This window comes from Zingiber officinale, chromosome 4B (assembly GCF_018446385.1).
Source record: "Zingiber officinale cultivar Zhangliang chromosome 4B, Zo_v1.1, whole genome shotgun sequence".
Taxonomy (NCBI): Eukaryota; Viridiplantae; Streptophyta; class Magnoliopsida; order Zingiberales; family Zingiberaceae; genus Zingiber; species Zingiber officinale.
The window spans coordinates 51,332,694-51,350,544 of record NC_055993.1 but is presented as its reverse complement, the minus strand read 5'-3'; the positions used below and the strand labels follow the sequence as shown (position 1 = coordinate 51,350,544).

At 36.9% G+C, this 17,851-nt stretch overlaps 1 protein-coding gene across 3 annotated transcripts in view; it reads right to left on the bottom strand.

The window, feature by feature from the left end:
• Positions 1-17,031, bottom strand: part of LOC121975047 — a 65,269-nt gene extending 48,238 nt beyond the window's left edge. For 2 of the 3 annotated variants that reach the window (XM_042526413.1, XM_042526414.1), the window contains exons 1-3: positions 16,551-17,031; positions 12,265-12,608; positions 9,555-9,707 (exon numbers count right to left, since the gene is read on the bottom strand). In XM_042526413.1, the coding sequence (XP_042382347.1) occupies positions 9,555-9,707; positions 12,265-12,608; positions 16,551-16,935 (882 nt within the window). In that variant the 5' untranslated portion in view covers positions 16,936-17,031. The remainder of the gene's footprint in view (positions 1-9,554; positions 9,708-12,264; positions 12,609-16,550) is intronic. The other variant, XM_042526411.1, reaches the window with a different exon arrangement.
• Between the last annotated feature and the right edge of the window lie 820 nt (positions 17,032-17,851).

Below are 17,851 nucleotides of genomic sequence, written 5' to 3'. Positions count from 1 at the left end.
CAGATCAAGATAAGACATCGACACATAGGCCGGGATGTGACAGCGGCACACAGGCCGGGATGTGATAGCGGCACGCAGGCCGGGATACAATAACGGCGCGAAGGTCGCAGCTTACAAACCATAACACCCAGCATACCAACTACATCAACGTGAAGGTCGAAACATAGCACACAGGCTAGATTGGCGCTAAGATCGGACGGATCGAAGGTCGGATCGGCACAGAGCCGGCACAAAGCCGGAACAGGGGCGAAGTCAGTATGGGTACTGCCAACATGTGGGTGGCCAGTAGGTGCAAGCTGCAAGTAAGGGGGTTGCGATGCGTGTCATGAGCCGACAAAGGAGAACTCGTGGAGAGGGAGAAGAGGGAGAGGCAGCAGTTGCGTGTTTGGCCTGCGTGAGGCGACGAGGGCAGCTCTAAGCTAGCGGTCGCCAGCCTGGTCGAGAGAGAGAGAGCAGAGGAGAAGAGGGAGAGAGGCGTTGTAGCTGGCGAGGGAGGGAGGCGGCCGCGATGCTCCTGGGCGGTGTCGGCGTGGAGAAGGGAGGAGGAGGTGCCGGCTCTCACATGTGCTGTTGTGGCGGTGGCAACATCTCACAGGAGAAAGAAGAGACGTGACATCGGTGTCGTCGGCGTGGAGAGGGAAGCGATGGCGGCCAGGGCATCAAGAGGAGAAGGAAGAGGAGAGGTGGTGTCGAATGGTGGCGTCCCCACCGGCCGATAGTGAAGGGGAGTGCATGAGAAGGAGGAAGTCAGGCCCTCCCCTTGGCGGCTGAAGCAAAACACGAAGAAATCCCCTTTTCCACGGGTGAACAGTGCCCTAAAAGGGATGCTACAATGCAATGACCAAAATGTCCCTCCCCCTTCTCCTAATCCCTCCTCTGCCCTTAAGCTATATCCATATTAGTAATATTTACCAATTGCATCGTATGCAACTCTTGGATAGTTAGGCGAACAAGATTATTTATTCTGTTGCCCAATGAATGACCACATGTCTCTAAGTTTTCAATTCAATTGAGATAACTTAGTTAAGTCGCACCCAAAGTTCAATAGTCAGACATCACAATTGTCTTGTCGCACTTTACCAAGATAAATTAAGTCATTTTGCTTTGACAAATATGCCTACAATTGATCAAGGTAGCAGTGAGTACCAAACTTTGATAGACATATTAAATTGACCTAATTATGGTAAAACTACTAATTATACATGCATCACATTCAAACATAGTATACATCAACATATATGCAAAATAAGCAAATAAATGTGACATGGTTATAGCCTGTCTACTACGATCTTCTCAAGCCAATGAGAGGATCAATAAGTCAACGTAGGGGATTATATCTTCTCCGAGTGCTTCCTTGGTTGTGATGTATTGCTGGCCTCCTTTTCAATAGTTGTCCAGTATTATACTAGCACTATTCTAATTTGTACATTACAAAGAGAAACCTCGAGTTACATTCGAAGGGAGTCTGGTGAGAAGATAATCCTTTTACAACTTAAAGTATGAAGTTAAAAGGCACAACACACAGACCGTATTATAAACTTACAACACACACACATAGTCCAATCAATTTGAGTAATGGGCCATAATCATGCACCATGGCAAGCATCGCATATAACAGATCTATGACATCATTTTATTATGATTCTGATTAACGATTTATATGGCGAAACCATACGAGGTCTTAGGATTTATGATTTGTCGAATGAAATCGGATTGAAGCACGCGTTCATATTTAACATGAAGATGCCACAATCACTATAGTTTGATTAACACAAGTTGTTTCATTATAGACAAATAAAAAACAACACCCGTCAAATCATAATAAACATATGTCCATTCGTTTATATCAAATATAAAAGAAGATGTAGAAAGAATGCATTCGCAAGTGGCTCTAATACTTTCTAGCGATAAATAAATTAAAAACGCAGTGGAAATTGATCCCTCTAGAGATTCATGTGATTGTAAAACTACTCTTGCAACTACACTAGCAAATAGGAGTGTTACCTTTAATGCATGAATAACCCTTAGAAGACTTCTAGTCTGACTGATCTCAACGCGATCAGAATGTCCACGACTCGTATCCACACGAGCATATCCCTTCCTTCGTCTCACAAATTCTAGAATCGGAGAGTCTCACACCACCACACAGATGGTTATTCAAGGTGGCTAGGTGAAGAAGAAAAGGAAGAAGATTCCTTTTCTTGCTAGAGATGGGTATTTAAGGTGGTAAGGAAGAAGAAGCTAACTTTTCACCTTCTTGCTAACCCTTCACCTTCTCGCTAACCCTTCATCTTCAAGAAAAACTCTTCATCTTCAAGAAGAACTCTTAACAAACTCTATAGTTGGGTTGGGCCTTAAACGGATTAAGTAATAAATCCAACAAGTCCAAAACCCAATTAGATTAACTTATTAATCCAATAAGCTTAAGGATCGAAACCATAAAATAAATTAATCTTTAAATCAATATGCTCTTTGTGTGTGACCCATTAGGTTCTCGTAACATTGGCAATGTTTTAAAAACTATTTTAGATACACAAGCAATGAGTGGCATCTAGCAATGTATCATTACTACCCAAGTGACGAGAATATTGAGATCCGACCTAACCTATCCGTGACCATTATCTTTTATAGCTCAACCCTTTTGCCCTTGATATCTAGATTGATCCACGAGGCATAGACTGTACCATCCTCTAATCAATCTATGTATTTCTTAATCTCTGAATAGACTCACTTAACCAAATAAGTTTAATATCTCATATTGACTTATTTGAGCATGGTCATGTATTTTAGTAGTCCTACTCAATTAAGAGACCCACAGATATCTCTTCCATTATATGGAAAGGACAAATTTGATCTACATCACTCACATCTCGCTGCATAGCTTATTGCATACCCAGTGAAATGACTTTATAGTCCACCTTATTATAGGTGACGTTTGTTGATACCAAAATACACAACTCTATGTAAGGAATCGTAGTGAATTCAAGTTTAAGGACTATTTATACTAATAGTCACTATGAGAATGTTTATAACACTCATATAACGATTCATGAAACTTCTCATGACAGTTAATTCAGTACAGATATACTTATGTGTCATCTTGATATTTTATATACATGATTGTGTCAACTTGATATTTTATATCCATGATTTATAAGAATAAGTCATCAATTGACCTGCATACTAATCTCAGCGTATTAATATTACTCATGTATACTAATACTTGGATAAGAATAATTAAGAATAGTTTTCTCTATATATGTCTGTCGACAACCTCCGACAATCAATTCAAAATTGATATGTTGTAAACTAGAACCTACTATTCTCAGGTATTATTATATTTATTCAGCTAGCACAAACATGAAGTAAATATAATAACCAAAACATTATCTTTTATTGATAAATATGATACAATATGTCCTAAGTCAATCAACTCATGATTGACTCTTACGGTTTACACTAACATTGTTGTACATAGTTTGTTAAAAGACTTAGTAGTAGTTAGGAAGAGATATAAGATAGGAAGAGACATAGGATTATAACTCTTAAGATAGTGGTAATAAAAAAAATGATTAATATAATTAATGTATATGCACCTTCAATAAGATTAGATAAAGACACCAAACATATCTTTTGGAAGACTAAGATGAGGTTGTATTAATGATTTCGATAAATGAGATAATTTTAATAAGAGATTTAAACGGACATGTAAAAATAAGGAATAAGGAATATGATAGGATGGAGATTGTTTTAGAACAAGTATTAAAGAAGAAAAGATTATATTAGATTTTGCAATAGCATATGTGCTTACAATAGCGAATACGTTTTAAAAAAAATAACAACAACTAGTTACTTTTAAAAGTGGAAATAATGTCATAAATTGACTTTCTCATTATTAGGAAAATATATATGAAAATTTGTGCAAATTCTAAAGTCATCTTTAGAGAAAAGCTAACCACCTAACATGCGTTAGTGGTGTTAGATACGTACCTTAAGCATAGTATCAATAGAAAGAAAATATGAATGTCTCCTAGAATTAAATGGTGGAAGTTAAAAAGATGAAAAGCAAAATATCTTTAAGGAGAGGGTAAGGGCACAAATATTAGGAGAAATACATGAAGACTCAAATACAACATGAGATAAAATGTCTTCAAATTTAAAAAAGATGGCCAAGAGTGTACTCAGTGAGTCAAGAGAATGGATGCCTCTAAATAAAAAACTTGATACCTCTAAATAAAAAACTGCAAGAGTGAAATGAGGGAGTACAAAAGAAATTGAAGAAAAAATTAAATAACCTATTAGTTAATGGACATTTGTAAAAATGAATTTTTATTAAAAAGTATGTAGTAGTCAAGAAAGAGGCTAAGTAGTGAGTGAAGTTAAAAATAAAACTTTTGTATGATCATATCAATAACTTGATAAAAAAGAAGAGAAAAGATACATATAAAATAGCTAAAGCAAGAGAAAGGAGAACAAAGGGTTTTACCCAAAAAAGATGCATTAAAAATGAATTCAATAGGGTACTAGTGAAAGATTAAGAAATAAAGGAGCGATGAAAAAGGAATTTTCATTAGCTTTAATGAAATTTTAGGTGACCAATTTAGCTTAGGAAATTTAAGTAGATTAGAGGGGTATAAATTTAAATTTTTATAAGAGACTTCAAATTTCAAAAGTAGAACAAACATTAAATGGGATGAAAAATGGGAGACTGAATTCCAGTTGAGGTATAGAAGCGTCTAAAGAAGTAAGGTAATGAATGATTTATAAAGTTATTTAACGTTGTATTAAAAATAAGAAAATATTTTATCAACGGAGGGTAAGTACTTTAGTCCCTCGGTATAAAAACAAAGGAGACATACAAAATTGCAAGAATTATAAAGGCAATTAGTTAATGAACTATATCATGAAATTTTAGGTGATATGAGATCATGACAATACGTACATTAATCAAGAAAGAAAAAGACCTAAGAAGACCTGATTGACAATGATAAAATAAGATAAAATTCACTTAAATATAGATAATAATATAGTAAGGGATCAAGCCCAATGGTGCAGGAAGATCCATATAGGACAAAGACTTGATTATTGTTGTTGTAAACATGCACCATTATAAAGTCTAACTTCAAAGAGTCATGCACAATTCAAAGCTTATGCAACATTTAAGTCCCTCCGGTGTTCTTGAACATTACTTTTATTTCAAGGTCAACATGCAAGATATGCAACCGATTAAGCAAAAGTCAAATATTCCCAAGGTATTTAACTCTTTCCCAAAAAGCTTTATTATTATAATGTTGTCCTGAGAATTTGATTAGTAATTGCGGGCATCCCAAAGATAGACATCATAAATAAAGAATTGATTCTTTACTCCTCTTAGACAAGCTTTCCATAGGTTGCCAAAATTAAAATCATCTTCATAAAGAGTCTTAACGATCTCAAAACCAACCACTACATATGTCATAGCATTCAACAAAGCTTGCCTCCTGCTTAATGCATTTGCAAGCTTATTCAATAGCCCATATTTATGTTTATGCACAAATTGAAAAGTTAGAAGAAATTCTACCTATTTTTCATGCCTAACACTTAGCTTGTGTTGATTGCGTAAGTATTTCAATGCTTCATGGTCAGAATTGAGCACAAACTCGCTATTTTGAATGCTGGCATATAATTCTTTATTAAGTAAATACTTTCTCTTTGCATCACGCGACTTTTCGCTAAAGAAAGCAATGGGTCTTCCTTCTTGGCTAAGAACAACTCTAATTTTTACATTGGATGCATTACAATCTAATTCTAACACTTTGCTAAAGTCTGGAAGTGTTAGAACCAGGGCTGTTGTCATCTTTATTCTCAATAGATGCAAAGCTTTCTTATGACTCCTTGGTCCATTTGAAAGTCCCTCCTTTAAGGCATTCAATGATAGGAGCTACTAGTGAATTGAAATGCTTAATGAAACTCCTATAGAAAGAGACCATACCAAGGAAGCTCCTTATATCATGAATGATTTTAGGAACTAGCCAACTATCTATGGCTTCCACCTTGCTAGGATCCATCTTGATACCTTCACTTTAAATCGCATAACCTAAGAAAATGGGTTATCTGTGAAGAAATTACACTTTTGCAAGTTAGCAAACAACTGTTACTTTCTCAAGATTTGAAGAAGATTTTTAAGATGCCCAGCATGTTCATGGATAGATGAACAGTAGACCAGAATGTCATTAAAGTAAACAATAACTATTATTCTCAAGAACGGAGTAAGAATGTGTTATAAGTCTTATGAAAGTACTAGGACCATTGGAAAGACCAAACAACATCACAAGTCATTCATATAACCCTTTTCTTGGTTTGAAAGATGCCTTCCATTTATCTCCTTTTCCCATTCTGATATGATGATATCCACTTCGAAGATTAATTTGGAAAATACCTTAGCTCTTCCATGAAGTTGATCAAGCATATCAGCCAACCTCAAAATAGAAAATTGACACTTGAGAGTGATCTTATTAATAAATCTACTATCAACACACATGCACCAACCCTTTGGAACTAATAGAGCAGGGACAACACAAGGACTTGTGCTTTTATGGATCAAGCCTTGAGCTATAAGTTGATCAAGCATATTTGCCATGATGTCAAATATTCCTCATGGGTAGTAAACCAATTGGAATCTCATAGAGTACCACATCTTGGAACTCCCCCAATTATGGTAGCAATAACTCATCAATAGGAGCTTGTCGAGCCATTGTAGCCTCATAACCAAGATAGCATAAATCTCATCTCGATTTGGTTAGTCAAAGCATGTTCTATTTGTGAACTTCTAAGAAAAGAATTACCTTCCTCGGAAATCTTCAGTTAGTTTTATGGGTGCTAACACAATTCAAACACCATCCTTGATAAAGGAGTCTGTATTACCATCATAAGAAACCTTCTGATCATACTGCCAATCTTGCAAGCAGTAATTGGCATGCATCCCTTGAAGAAACATTGCAAGCATCACACCAGATTTCATCTTTGTAGTTCTTACCAATGGAGAAAGAAACAAAACACCTCCTTGTAAGCATCAAGCCATTACCATTCTGAAACAATTGAAGCTTATACGGGTGAGGGTGAGGGTGAGGGTGAGGGTGAGGCTCAATCTTCAAGTTTAACTTGGTCACCATATCTTGAGCCAACACATTAATACGACTTCCACTATCAATGACCACATTACATACTTTTCCATGGCTAGTGCATTCTGTTTGAAATTTTTTTTTCTTGCAGCCATGCTTCTTCATTTTTTTGAATCATATTGAGACTCCTCCGAATCACCAAAGCTTCTCCCTCATCTGCATATTGAGCAAATTCTGCAAAAACAAGTTCCTCCTCTTCTTGGTTCACTTCTTCCTCCTCTTCTTGGTTCACACTTCTTCTCTAATGGTTACTACAGTTCGGTTGGAACAATCTAAAGCAATGTAACACTTCTGAGTAGAACTGGAAATGTTGGAGGGCATTTGCATCATTCCTCCATCCTTGACTTCATTCTTAAGTTCTCTAATTTCACATCTGACCATTAAATACCCAAATTCTCTTATATCCCCTTCCACAAGCAAGTGTATTGCTTGAAATTTTAGAACTTCATATAGTTATCTTGTCTATAATCCCCGCTTTATTTTCTCCCTAGTCTGAATAGGCCCCCCTCTCTTCTCTACTCATTTGTTTTCCCACCAAAGTGAAGCATAGCCTTTCAGTTTAATAGCCACCAATTTCACCTTCCTTGCTCCGAAATTCCTTGAATTCAAAATTTCTTTCAACAATATATAACCAATCGATAAAAGCAACACCTTGCATTGCCATCAAATTCCAGGAGTTCAACCTTCATATCACCTTCACATCTCCTTGCCAGCCTTCTTTGCTTTTGGTGATCTTACTCCTCATCACTACGATCGTCATCAATGCCAAAAGGATTCTGATTTTCCACTTCCTTTGAACCCTATTGGCCCTTTGGATTTATCTCCTATTCACATTGCTAATCACATTAATGGAGAAGTTGATGAAAGAGCTAAATTTATTAAGAAGATTCATGAGCAAGTGAAAGATAAGATTTTGAAACAATCTGAAAAGTATAAAAAGTAGGTTGATAAGCACTGAAACCAAGTTGTGTTTAAGGAAGGAGAGCTGGTGTGAATTCATTTGAGAAAGGAACACTTTCCTAACAGAAAGTTTGTTAATCTTCAACTCCAAGGTGATGGACCTTTCAAGATTCTTTAATGACAATGCTTATAAAGTGGAGTTTCTCGGCGACTACGTAGTTTCATCTACTTTAATGTTTCAAATCTTTCTCCGTATGAAGATGATGAGCCAAAAGACTCGAGGATGAGTCCTCAACCAAGGGAAAATGATGCACTTGGACCGTCCAAGTCTAATGAGAATTTGACCAGCAAGAGTCCAATGGAGTCTAATTTTGGAGCAATGGTTCATGAAATACTCAAAGACCGAAACTTAATTTTTTAACCAACCCACTATTTACTTTAATGTTTCAATTAAGTATGAAGTTAATTAGAAACATAACAGTTGGTCTTATCTCTATCTTTGCTAATTGAAAGAAAGACTCTTAATTAAGGTGTGTTGATACTTGTATTTTGCACACGTGTTGGTAGTTGTAGTTGGCCTTAGGTGTGTTGTGCTTTGTGTTGTCTTGGAAGTTGGAACTTTAGTTTATTGTATGAATGATGCATGACTTCCTATTCCTGGGGATGTTAAGTATAAGAGGGAGTCAAATTTTGCAAGACTTAATCTATCTTTGAGTTGAGAAAAAATACTATGTATTTGCCACGTGATTTCTTATCTCTTGGGAACATTCATGAACTAAATCAGAATTCTTATCCTTGAGGTGATGTTGTTTATCCTTAAGGTGGTGAATTTGTTCCAATCATACCGTTTCAGATCACTAGAGCACCAATCTCTGAATTTTAAGGAAGAATTACATGCATACACAAGCCACCTAGTTTGATTTTTTTTTTTCTTTACTTTTAGAGAACATGAACGACATAATTGATATCTATATCTTGAGGTGAGTTCTAGATCAGTTGGTTTTGTGTTGCAAGTTTACTTGTGCAGAAGTACATTGAACTCATCATAACCTATATATGTGCGCATGAGAATAAGAATCCAATTTTTAAAAAATAATTAATTATGTTATTCTATACTAAAACAAGAACGGGAGTCTTAGCGCAACGGTAAAATTATTACCATGTGACCAAAAGGTCACGGGTTCGAATCCTAAAAACAGCCTCTTGCAAAAAATAGGGTAAGGCTGCGTACAATGGATCCTTCCCCGGGACCCCGCACGGCTCGAGCTTCGTGCACCGGGCTGCCCTTTTTTATACTAAAACAATTGCATTTATCCCCAAGAAAGTTTGAACTCTCGTAATGAGGAATACAAGTCATTAACAAACAGATGTAAGCTTCAAAAGGTGCATAGGAGTAAGAATCCTGAATTTGAACATAGGCACTTCTACAGCAAAAGGAATAGTACACAATCAGAATCATTAGGGAAGAAAAAGTTATGAGCTTTCAACAGATACCTTCTCACACTCGACTCTTTTTTTATAATCAATTGTCAATCCCATCTTACTTTTGTAGGCTGCTAACAGCTCCTGAGTGTGCTTTTGTTTAGCTACTTTATTTTCTGAAGTTTCAAGCATCTCACCAGGTTGGATATTTCTTCCTCCGCCAAACTAAACATGAAGGAGAAAATATAAGTGTCATCACGAAGTGTAACTTTTTAAGAACTAGCACAATGTTTCAGCATTAAACATTATAGTTCCCTACAAATATAATAGAAATGAAAATATTGATAATTGTAGTATGACAGATATAAGGGAATAATGTTATCATGCACCATGGGCGACTGACTATATCCGAGGGAAACACATTGCAATTTTTAAAAAGCTCAAAAGCCAAACCTATGGCTCCTGAAATAAAATAACCTCACCACTTTTTATATATAAAAAAACACGCACACAGTGGATGCATCATAAGCATAGGAAAGAATAATACAAAAATATAAATCCAACACCATGGTAACATCTATCCACATCAGATAATTCAAATGAAAAAATGTACACCAAAAGAGAATAGAAATCCATAACACATGCTTACATGCCTATTCCTTGAAAATTCCTTGATGTCTTTCTTAAAAACTTAACAGATCTGCCCAGAGATAGGCAAACGGAGTTCACTAACTTCTACCGAGAACTGCTCCTATCTCAAAAGCACCATAATGAATGGCCAAGAGAGCTAGAAGAACTGAAGTAGTCGTAAGAACCATCAGATAAAGGTTTTATTCGACTAAACATTCTCCTTGGGGAGCACAAGACTTCTTTGCAAAGAAGGATAGCACTATGAGGCTCTACATCAACCAAAGATGGGTGCTTTAGCCCACAATCCTGGCACTTTGACCAGCTTCAAGGGCACTTAGTCGAGGCAAGGGTTGGGTCTTGAAGAATCAGGTGGAGATCACCTATGCAAAAGAATTTTGTTGCCAAGCATCCTTGGAAGAAAGTTGCAGGTCTCAATCTGGTGGAAATTCCCCTAAACTCAAAGTTTTCGCTCTAAGGTGGGGCATTTGGTTTCTCTTCTTCAAAATTGGCTTCTATGTAGTCCATCAAATAAAACTACATCTAAGCAGAAAAAGGAAACAAGTCAAAAGCATGCAAGGAAGAAAGGAAATGACAAAGACACATGATGTGGTGTGAACATGGAGACTCCAGAAGCCTGACAACCTCAAGGTTGGACTCCCTTATAATCAGAAGATAGGTGAAGGTATTGATCTAGCTTGCTAATCAATTGGCATGTTGAAGCTCCTTGTGAAGCTCGGACAAGATGTTGAGTGCAATTGTGGAAAACACACACCAGGTTCAGATGAACCAAGACTCAAAGGAGACAGAAAAACCTGTGGAGACGACCCACGAGCCAGAGCACAGTTGTAATCAACAGAGCAGAACAAGAAAGCAGAAGAGAAGAAGAATTATAAGGAGGCAGTGATTTCAAAAAGAAAGGAATGGTCCATTCGAGAGTGATTTTACAAAGTTTTTGAGATGCTCTGCAATCATTAGAGATCCTCTTTGCCTTGTCAAACAATCGTCACCATTAATATGTGTTTTGCGTCACCTTAACCTCTGAAAGCCCACCTCCCCTTGCAATTCAAGGCGAGGGGGGAGTATTAATAGGAGAGAAAACTGTCATTTTCACTGGTTATTATCGATGGATGTCATATGTATATCTCGTATTCATCACCAGAGTAGACCCTCAGAGGTCCAAAGTAAAATAGACAGACCCACCGAAGGAGTGATATTTGGCACAAGGGCGGCATTTATACGCTTGGGTTATAAATAGGCGATGCTACAATATTATCAGAAACTTTTGGTAGCTTTGAGAGAGTAACTGTCATCCATTGAGAGTGTTAGTTCGATAGTAAAGAACAAGAGAGACAAAAAGAGTTGTGTGCTCTCAAGTCCCCCTTGGTAAGCTAGCCCCTTTACTCACTCGCCTTGGTGGAGCCATAACCACCTTGAGCAAGACCAAACTCTCTATAACTACATTTTTGAACTCAAAAAATCAAAGTTCAGTTTCAAAGAATTGACCCTATCACCCCAAAGATTGATTCACCTAAGATGGAATGGTCCTGACCTCTGTTGAATTTAATAGCCTAAAAGGCACCACAACTGAAACTATGGAAACCTAGGCAAACTGTAATAGCCCCTTCTCGGCTTCGACTGAGATAATTTTGCTAATCTAGCTACAACCCACATTATAGTCTAAGCATAATTAATAAATTTGGCAGACTAATTTAATCTATTGTGTTCCAACCCTACATTATCAATTACCAAACTTCTAAGTGGATTTAATTTCTTTGTAAGATTCTCAAGATGAAGAACAAGATATTGCAAAGTTAATCTTGAAATTATTTGAATGGAATCTAAAGCCTAAACCACTAAAATAAAGCAAGGCTCAAATACAATATCTGATTATAGTTAAAGAAGATCACCACATAGTACTATCTCCAAAGTGATTAAATTACCAAAGTCAATGGGCCAATTTGTTTATTCAACTTGGCAACCAGATTTGCCATAAGCAGTAGTTACTTAAGGAAAATGATGGAAATATGTCACATAAAAATATTCGTTGGATTAGGCCTTATCAACAAGCAAACAAAGGAAAAATAGATAACAGTGCACCATTAAAAGCATCAAACTATTTAAGTTCCAATAAATAGCACACAAGATGTCATACCGTTTTAGAAATGTTGTTTGGTCTTGGAAAAACTCCCCATGTAGAAACCTTGGGCTTATAACATACTGTGTTATCATCATTCTTCTCTTGATTAACTGTTTCTAATGGCCTGGCAGTCTCAAACTTGCTAGGATCCCCAACAATAAGTTCCACCTCAGGGAAATCTCCATCCACAAGTGGTTCTACAGTTGGAGTCAAGCCAGGTGGCATTCCTCTATATGCTTTCTTCTCCGCAAAATCAAGCCCCAAAAAATCAATACGAGATACTTTCAGATTACTCTTTTTTGATGTGCTTTTCTCTTCAATGCCCTTCCTTGAATCTGGCAGTTTCATCTTTTTTTGATCTATGGAGAAAGGTCAATTATTAGCTTTTGGTTGTTTCATGGCGTATAGAATTTATAAGATAATCTTAATTTTTTAATTGACTAAATTTTTATATTTTCAGACAGGGTTCTACTTTACATGAATTACGTTATGTTTGGTAGGGTGGAATGAAATGGAATGGAAATGCTATATTCCCCCCATGATTTCATTGCGATATATAGATGAACCATTTGAGAAGGAATGAGACATTCAGAAGAATTGGTCATCTCGTCTCACTCATTCCATAGTTTAAGAGGTGGAATGCTTTATTCCATCTGTGTAACATATACGATCAATTCAAATCTAAGATATACATAAATAAAATGAGTGAATTGTGCAATAGTATTGGGTGTATCAAAAAAGAATTGTTAGTTTTAAATGTTTAGAATTGTTGGATCGTGATGCTCACATGGTTTTGAAAAACTCGTTTTCTTTTAAAAGTTAAAAGCAAAGTACGCAGCGGAAAGTAAGAATTCAAACACCAAAAAAACACAAGTAATTTTTACTTGGTTCGGAGTCTTCGACGACTCCTACTCCAAGGCCCAGGTCCCGCGGACCTATTGATGGGCAATCCACTACAAACCTCTTCCGGTACCCTCGAAAGAGAGAATCGAGTATAAGAGACTTAGGTCAAGTGCAACACACTGCACTTGTCCTTTTGTAGAAATTAAATACAGAAAATAAATATTATCAACACTTTTAGAAATGGTAATGGAGCACTTCGTGTTGATGTTTGTCTGACGGGCGCGATCGGAACTCCTAGGAGCAGTCGTCGGACTCAGCAACTTCACTGTAGAGTAGCAGCAGTAACCGGAAGCAATCGGAAGCTCAAATGTACGCGTAGTAGCTCGAATATTCTTGATGATCCAATGCCTCCTCAAAACTACCTTGGAAGGCGCATTCCGTAAGCATGGAAGGCACCTCCAATGAGGCAAAATCAATCTCGAAGTGATCGGTGCTTATCCTTGACTTCGGCCAAATCTCATCCAATGGAAGGCGCCTTCCATAGCCATGGAAGGCGCCTTCTATGAATAGTACCGAGACGCCTTCCAAAGCCATGGAAGGCACCTTCGGATATTGTTCACCCGAAGACAACTTTGCTTCTTTGCTTGCTTTCTTGCCATGCAACAAATGTATTAGTCCAAAATATCCTGCAAGACAAGTGTTAGCACAATATAAAAAATAGAATAATTAGTTCATGTCCTCCCAGGACCAGGAACTAGTCAAGTCTCAGTCTAGGGATCCCAAATGGACCTAGTCTAGGGATCCCAAATGGACCTAAACTGGATCGACGCCTACTGTCCCTCAATTGGGACGCGTCCTCACAGTCACTCTCCTCCAGTACTTACTTTCACTTACCTTTTGCCAGACATCCGGTCAGCCTGTCGACCAGTCTAGACTTCGTGTCAGCCATTCGGTCGGCCCGTTGACCTAGTTGGACTTCCCTGCAATACCGAGTTAGCACAATAAATAAAATAGTAAAGTAAAACAGTGTTAACAAAGTTCAAGATTCGCTAGTCACGACCGGAAACCAGTTGGTCACATATAACCTAGAGTTATCTCCTCCTAGGGTTGCCTAGCTTCACTCACTAGGACTTCCTCCACCTAACTTCTCTCACTAGGGCCCGACTTCACTCACCAGGACTTCCACCACCCAACTTCACTCACTAGGGTCCAGCTTCACTCGCCAGGACTTCCACTACTTAGCTTCACTCACTAGGGTCTGGCTTCAGTCATCAGGACTTCTCACCTACCTATCCTTTGGATAGGACTTTACCTTTGCTTGTCATCTAGTCCTGACTAGACTCTTCTCTTCCAAACACCAAGTCCTGTTTGGATGAACCTTGGTCAAATTGACCCGACTTAGGTATATTATCAAACATCAAAAACCTAGAGGTCGACTGCACCAACAAGAATATCCTCCACAATGTCGACATATCTACTAACACATATAGCATCACTTACAAGGGGCATAAATGATAAGACTTTCTCAATAACATCTAAATTATAATGCATCAAATAATGTTGCTATTGTTAGTGTCAACCCAAATTTATTCTTTTGAATGGTAGGTTATTTTCATATTCAAAGTGTTTGTTGTATATTATAAACCAATTTGTTAAAAATGGCTTAGAATAGCTAGAGAATGAGTGCAACTGATTAGAAATTCAATATTACTCATTTGTTCCTTAAATGCTAAGCACCAAGAACTCAAAAAAAAATATTGTAGACATCATGGTTTAAAATTTCATATCATGTTGGGTGGCACTGGTAGAATTTGTCATCTGCTCGCCACCCGGGCACCATAGCCATCACGATCCCACAGCGAAATCTGCAGGGTGGCAGTGTAACGGGGTCACAAGGACTCCGCCATCCCATAGCGACCTCTGTGGGCTCGCGAGGGCACAACAATCCCACAATTTTTTTTCTTTTTATTTTTTGTATTTTTAATTTTTTATATTTATGTTAAAAAATATTTTTAATTAATAAATTTTAGCATGACACGATACGGTATCGAAATCGTATAGGTAAACATAAATAGGAGGTATAGGAAAATCCCTAATTAGCACATTATGAAACTATTAATGATAAACATTCATGCATAAAACTTAAAAAGATCATCTCTTACTCCATGTATAGGAAGCTCTGGATTGTGTTGTTGCGGCTAGAGACAGGTGAATAGGTGCATATAATTTTTAACGTTTGTTTAATTTTGCTCTTCTACAAAAATGTTAGTACACGACAAAAATCTAGAAAAATAAACAAATGTGAAGAACACAAGCACGGAAGAATGCAAGCTTACGTGGTTTGAAATCCTCAGTTCCTACTCCAAGGACTATATGATCTATTAGTGGATTACTACTAGAAACATCACTATATTTTCTTTTCTTTGAACACCTTCCAGAGGTAAAGAAACCTTTTACAATTCCTATTTCTTTATAGCAAACACAAAGAAATACAAAAGTACAACCGAATAACAAAAAGAAATGCAAGGATAATAAAAGTTACACAAGAAAAATAGCTTGGTTGATTTTTGGTCATTGTAGATTGCTCAGGAAGGCTCTAGAATACCACAACACTTTCTTTGGAACCAATCACAAGCATTGTTATTGAAATCTCCATTAGATCAGCTTTTACAAGCCTCTTGTTCGCGAGTGACCAATCAACTTCTTGTAGTTGATCATTCGACTTGACTCTTTCACATTAGTGGATCTGATTGTTCGTTGATTATCAATCCACTCCTCCATGACACCTGGCATATCTCTCCTGAAACTGAACTTGTTCTTTCGCTAATTAGTCCACTAATTATTTACCATCAATCGACTAAACCAAATAAAATCTCATAACTAAATCCTCTGGATCACTACCTCATCATCTGCTTCGGTTATACACGTCGTTGTTCACTATGTTATCAGTAGATTATTGTGCACCAGTCGAGTGACCTTGTCATCCACTTTAGTACATGTTGTCTACACTATGTTATTTGTCAATTGTTGTGTAGTAGGCTTAAACCATTTCCATCAATCGATTATTATTACCCTAAATTCAACTATACCACAATTGCCTGGTTTGAGGTTTACAGTCAACTAGAACTTGGTCAAGTCGATTAATGGTGAGTTAACAATCGACTAACGATAGAATCAACAGAAGATTCAGTCAGCAAATCCCAGAGTTGCGACTTACACAGCATGAAGTTGATGATGATCATCATCATAGAATATTTTATTTCAATCAAAAACATTTTTCATCTCTATGTTTCCTATACACAAACAAAAGGAGATGAAAGCTTAGCTAATTTCTGAAATACAAAAATTTCTTCCAGAACCAGAAAAGAGAAACCAATACAGCAACTAAAACCACCAACATTTACCATATGATAGCGCCCTAACTGCAATAAACATAATGTTACATCACAAACACTTACCAGACTCCATTGTAGCACCTGCTTTGTTCTTTTTGTATTTCTTAGCTCGCTCCATCGCGAGCTTAACTGCGGTGGGGATTTCTGGAGGAGATTCAGCGGCAGCTTCATCGGCTAACTCAGTATCACTAAGTCTAGGGGAGAGGTCGGATTCCACAGTTGGAGTAGGCTTTTTGGCTTTCTTGTAGGCTTTGGCTTTGGAGAAGGCAAGCTTCACCGCCTCTGGGGGCGGCTGTTCTTGTTCAGGATTTTGGTCAGCAGGAGAGGCTTGCGCCGAACACAAGGAATTGGAACTTCTGCTGCGGAAGAAGAGCAGATGGGTTTGGTACGACGAAAACTTGAGCTGGGTAGCAGGGAAAGCGCAGGCGGAATGAGGGATGGAAGCCATTGCGGCTCCGGGCTTCCCGAGTTCCCAATACGAAGGGAAAGGAGGAGGATGTCGAAAATTCGTGCGTCGCAAAAATAGTTGCCCCTTTTATCAATAACTACTCGGTTATCCGCACCTTGTGCAGATAATAATAAATATGATATATAAATCATTAATTTATTAATTTTTATGGGTGAACAATTGGAAGGTCGTCCTTAATTATTTATGTTATCAGAAATATACTTCTATTTTAAGATTTATTAAAACAGTGATTATTTTCATTTTCATTTTCATTTTAAAATATCATTCCAAACCGTTCAATATCACCTATCGTACACTTAAATAAAAATAAATAAATTATAAAAAATATTTTATCTCAATACATCAGTTTTTTCATAGAAAAATCAATCATCCAACTTAGATATTTTATATATATTAAAAATTAACCTAAAAATTTATTAAAATAAACATACATACAGATATTAATTATGTATGGATATTAATTATGTCCATAGGACACCTTTCATTTAAATTGCTCTAATGTGATGTAATTTTGATTAAAACTATTTGCAAATGATACAATTTTGATTTAAACTTCTCATGCTCTTGAAAGTGTATCTAGAGTAGATTTAATCAAATTTGATTAAAAAAATAATAATTCTAGTTAGTATTATTTTTAAATAATCGATTTAGTTCCATGGAAATTTTCCACCGATCATCAGAATAAATCGGAAAATACGCATAGTGGATAGCCCAAGAACCCAGTATTTTTTTATTGTGCCCTCGATTTGAAGGAAAAATTCTTACAAATAAGTTATAATTGGGAATCAAACCTGAATCTCCAAATGATAATCTGAATTTCCTACTACAATATCATAATTCTGATATGATCAAATCTGATATAAAAAAATGATTAATCAAGTTGGATAAGAAAAAT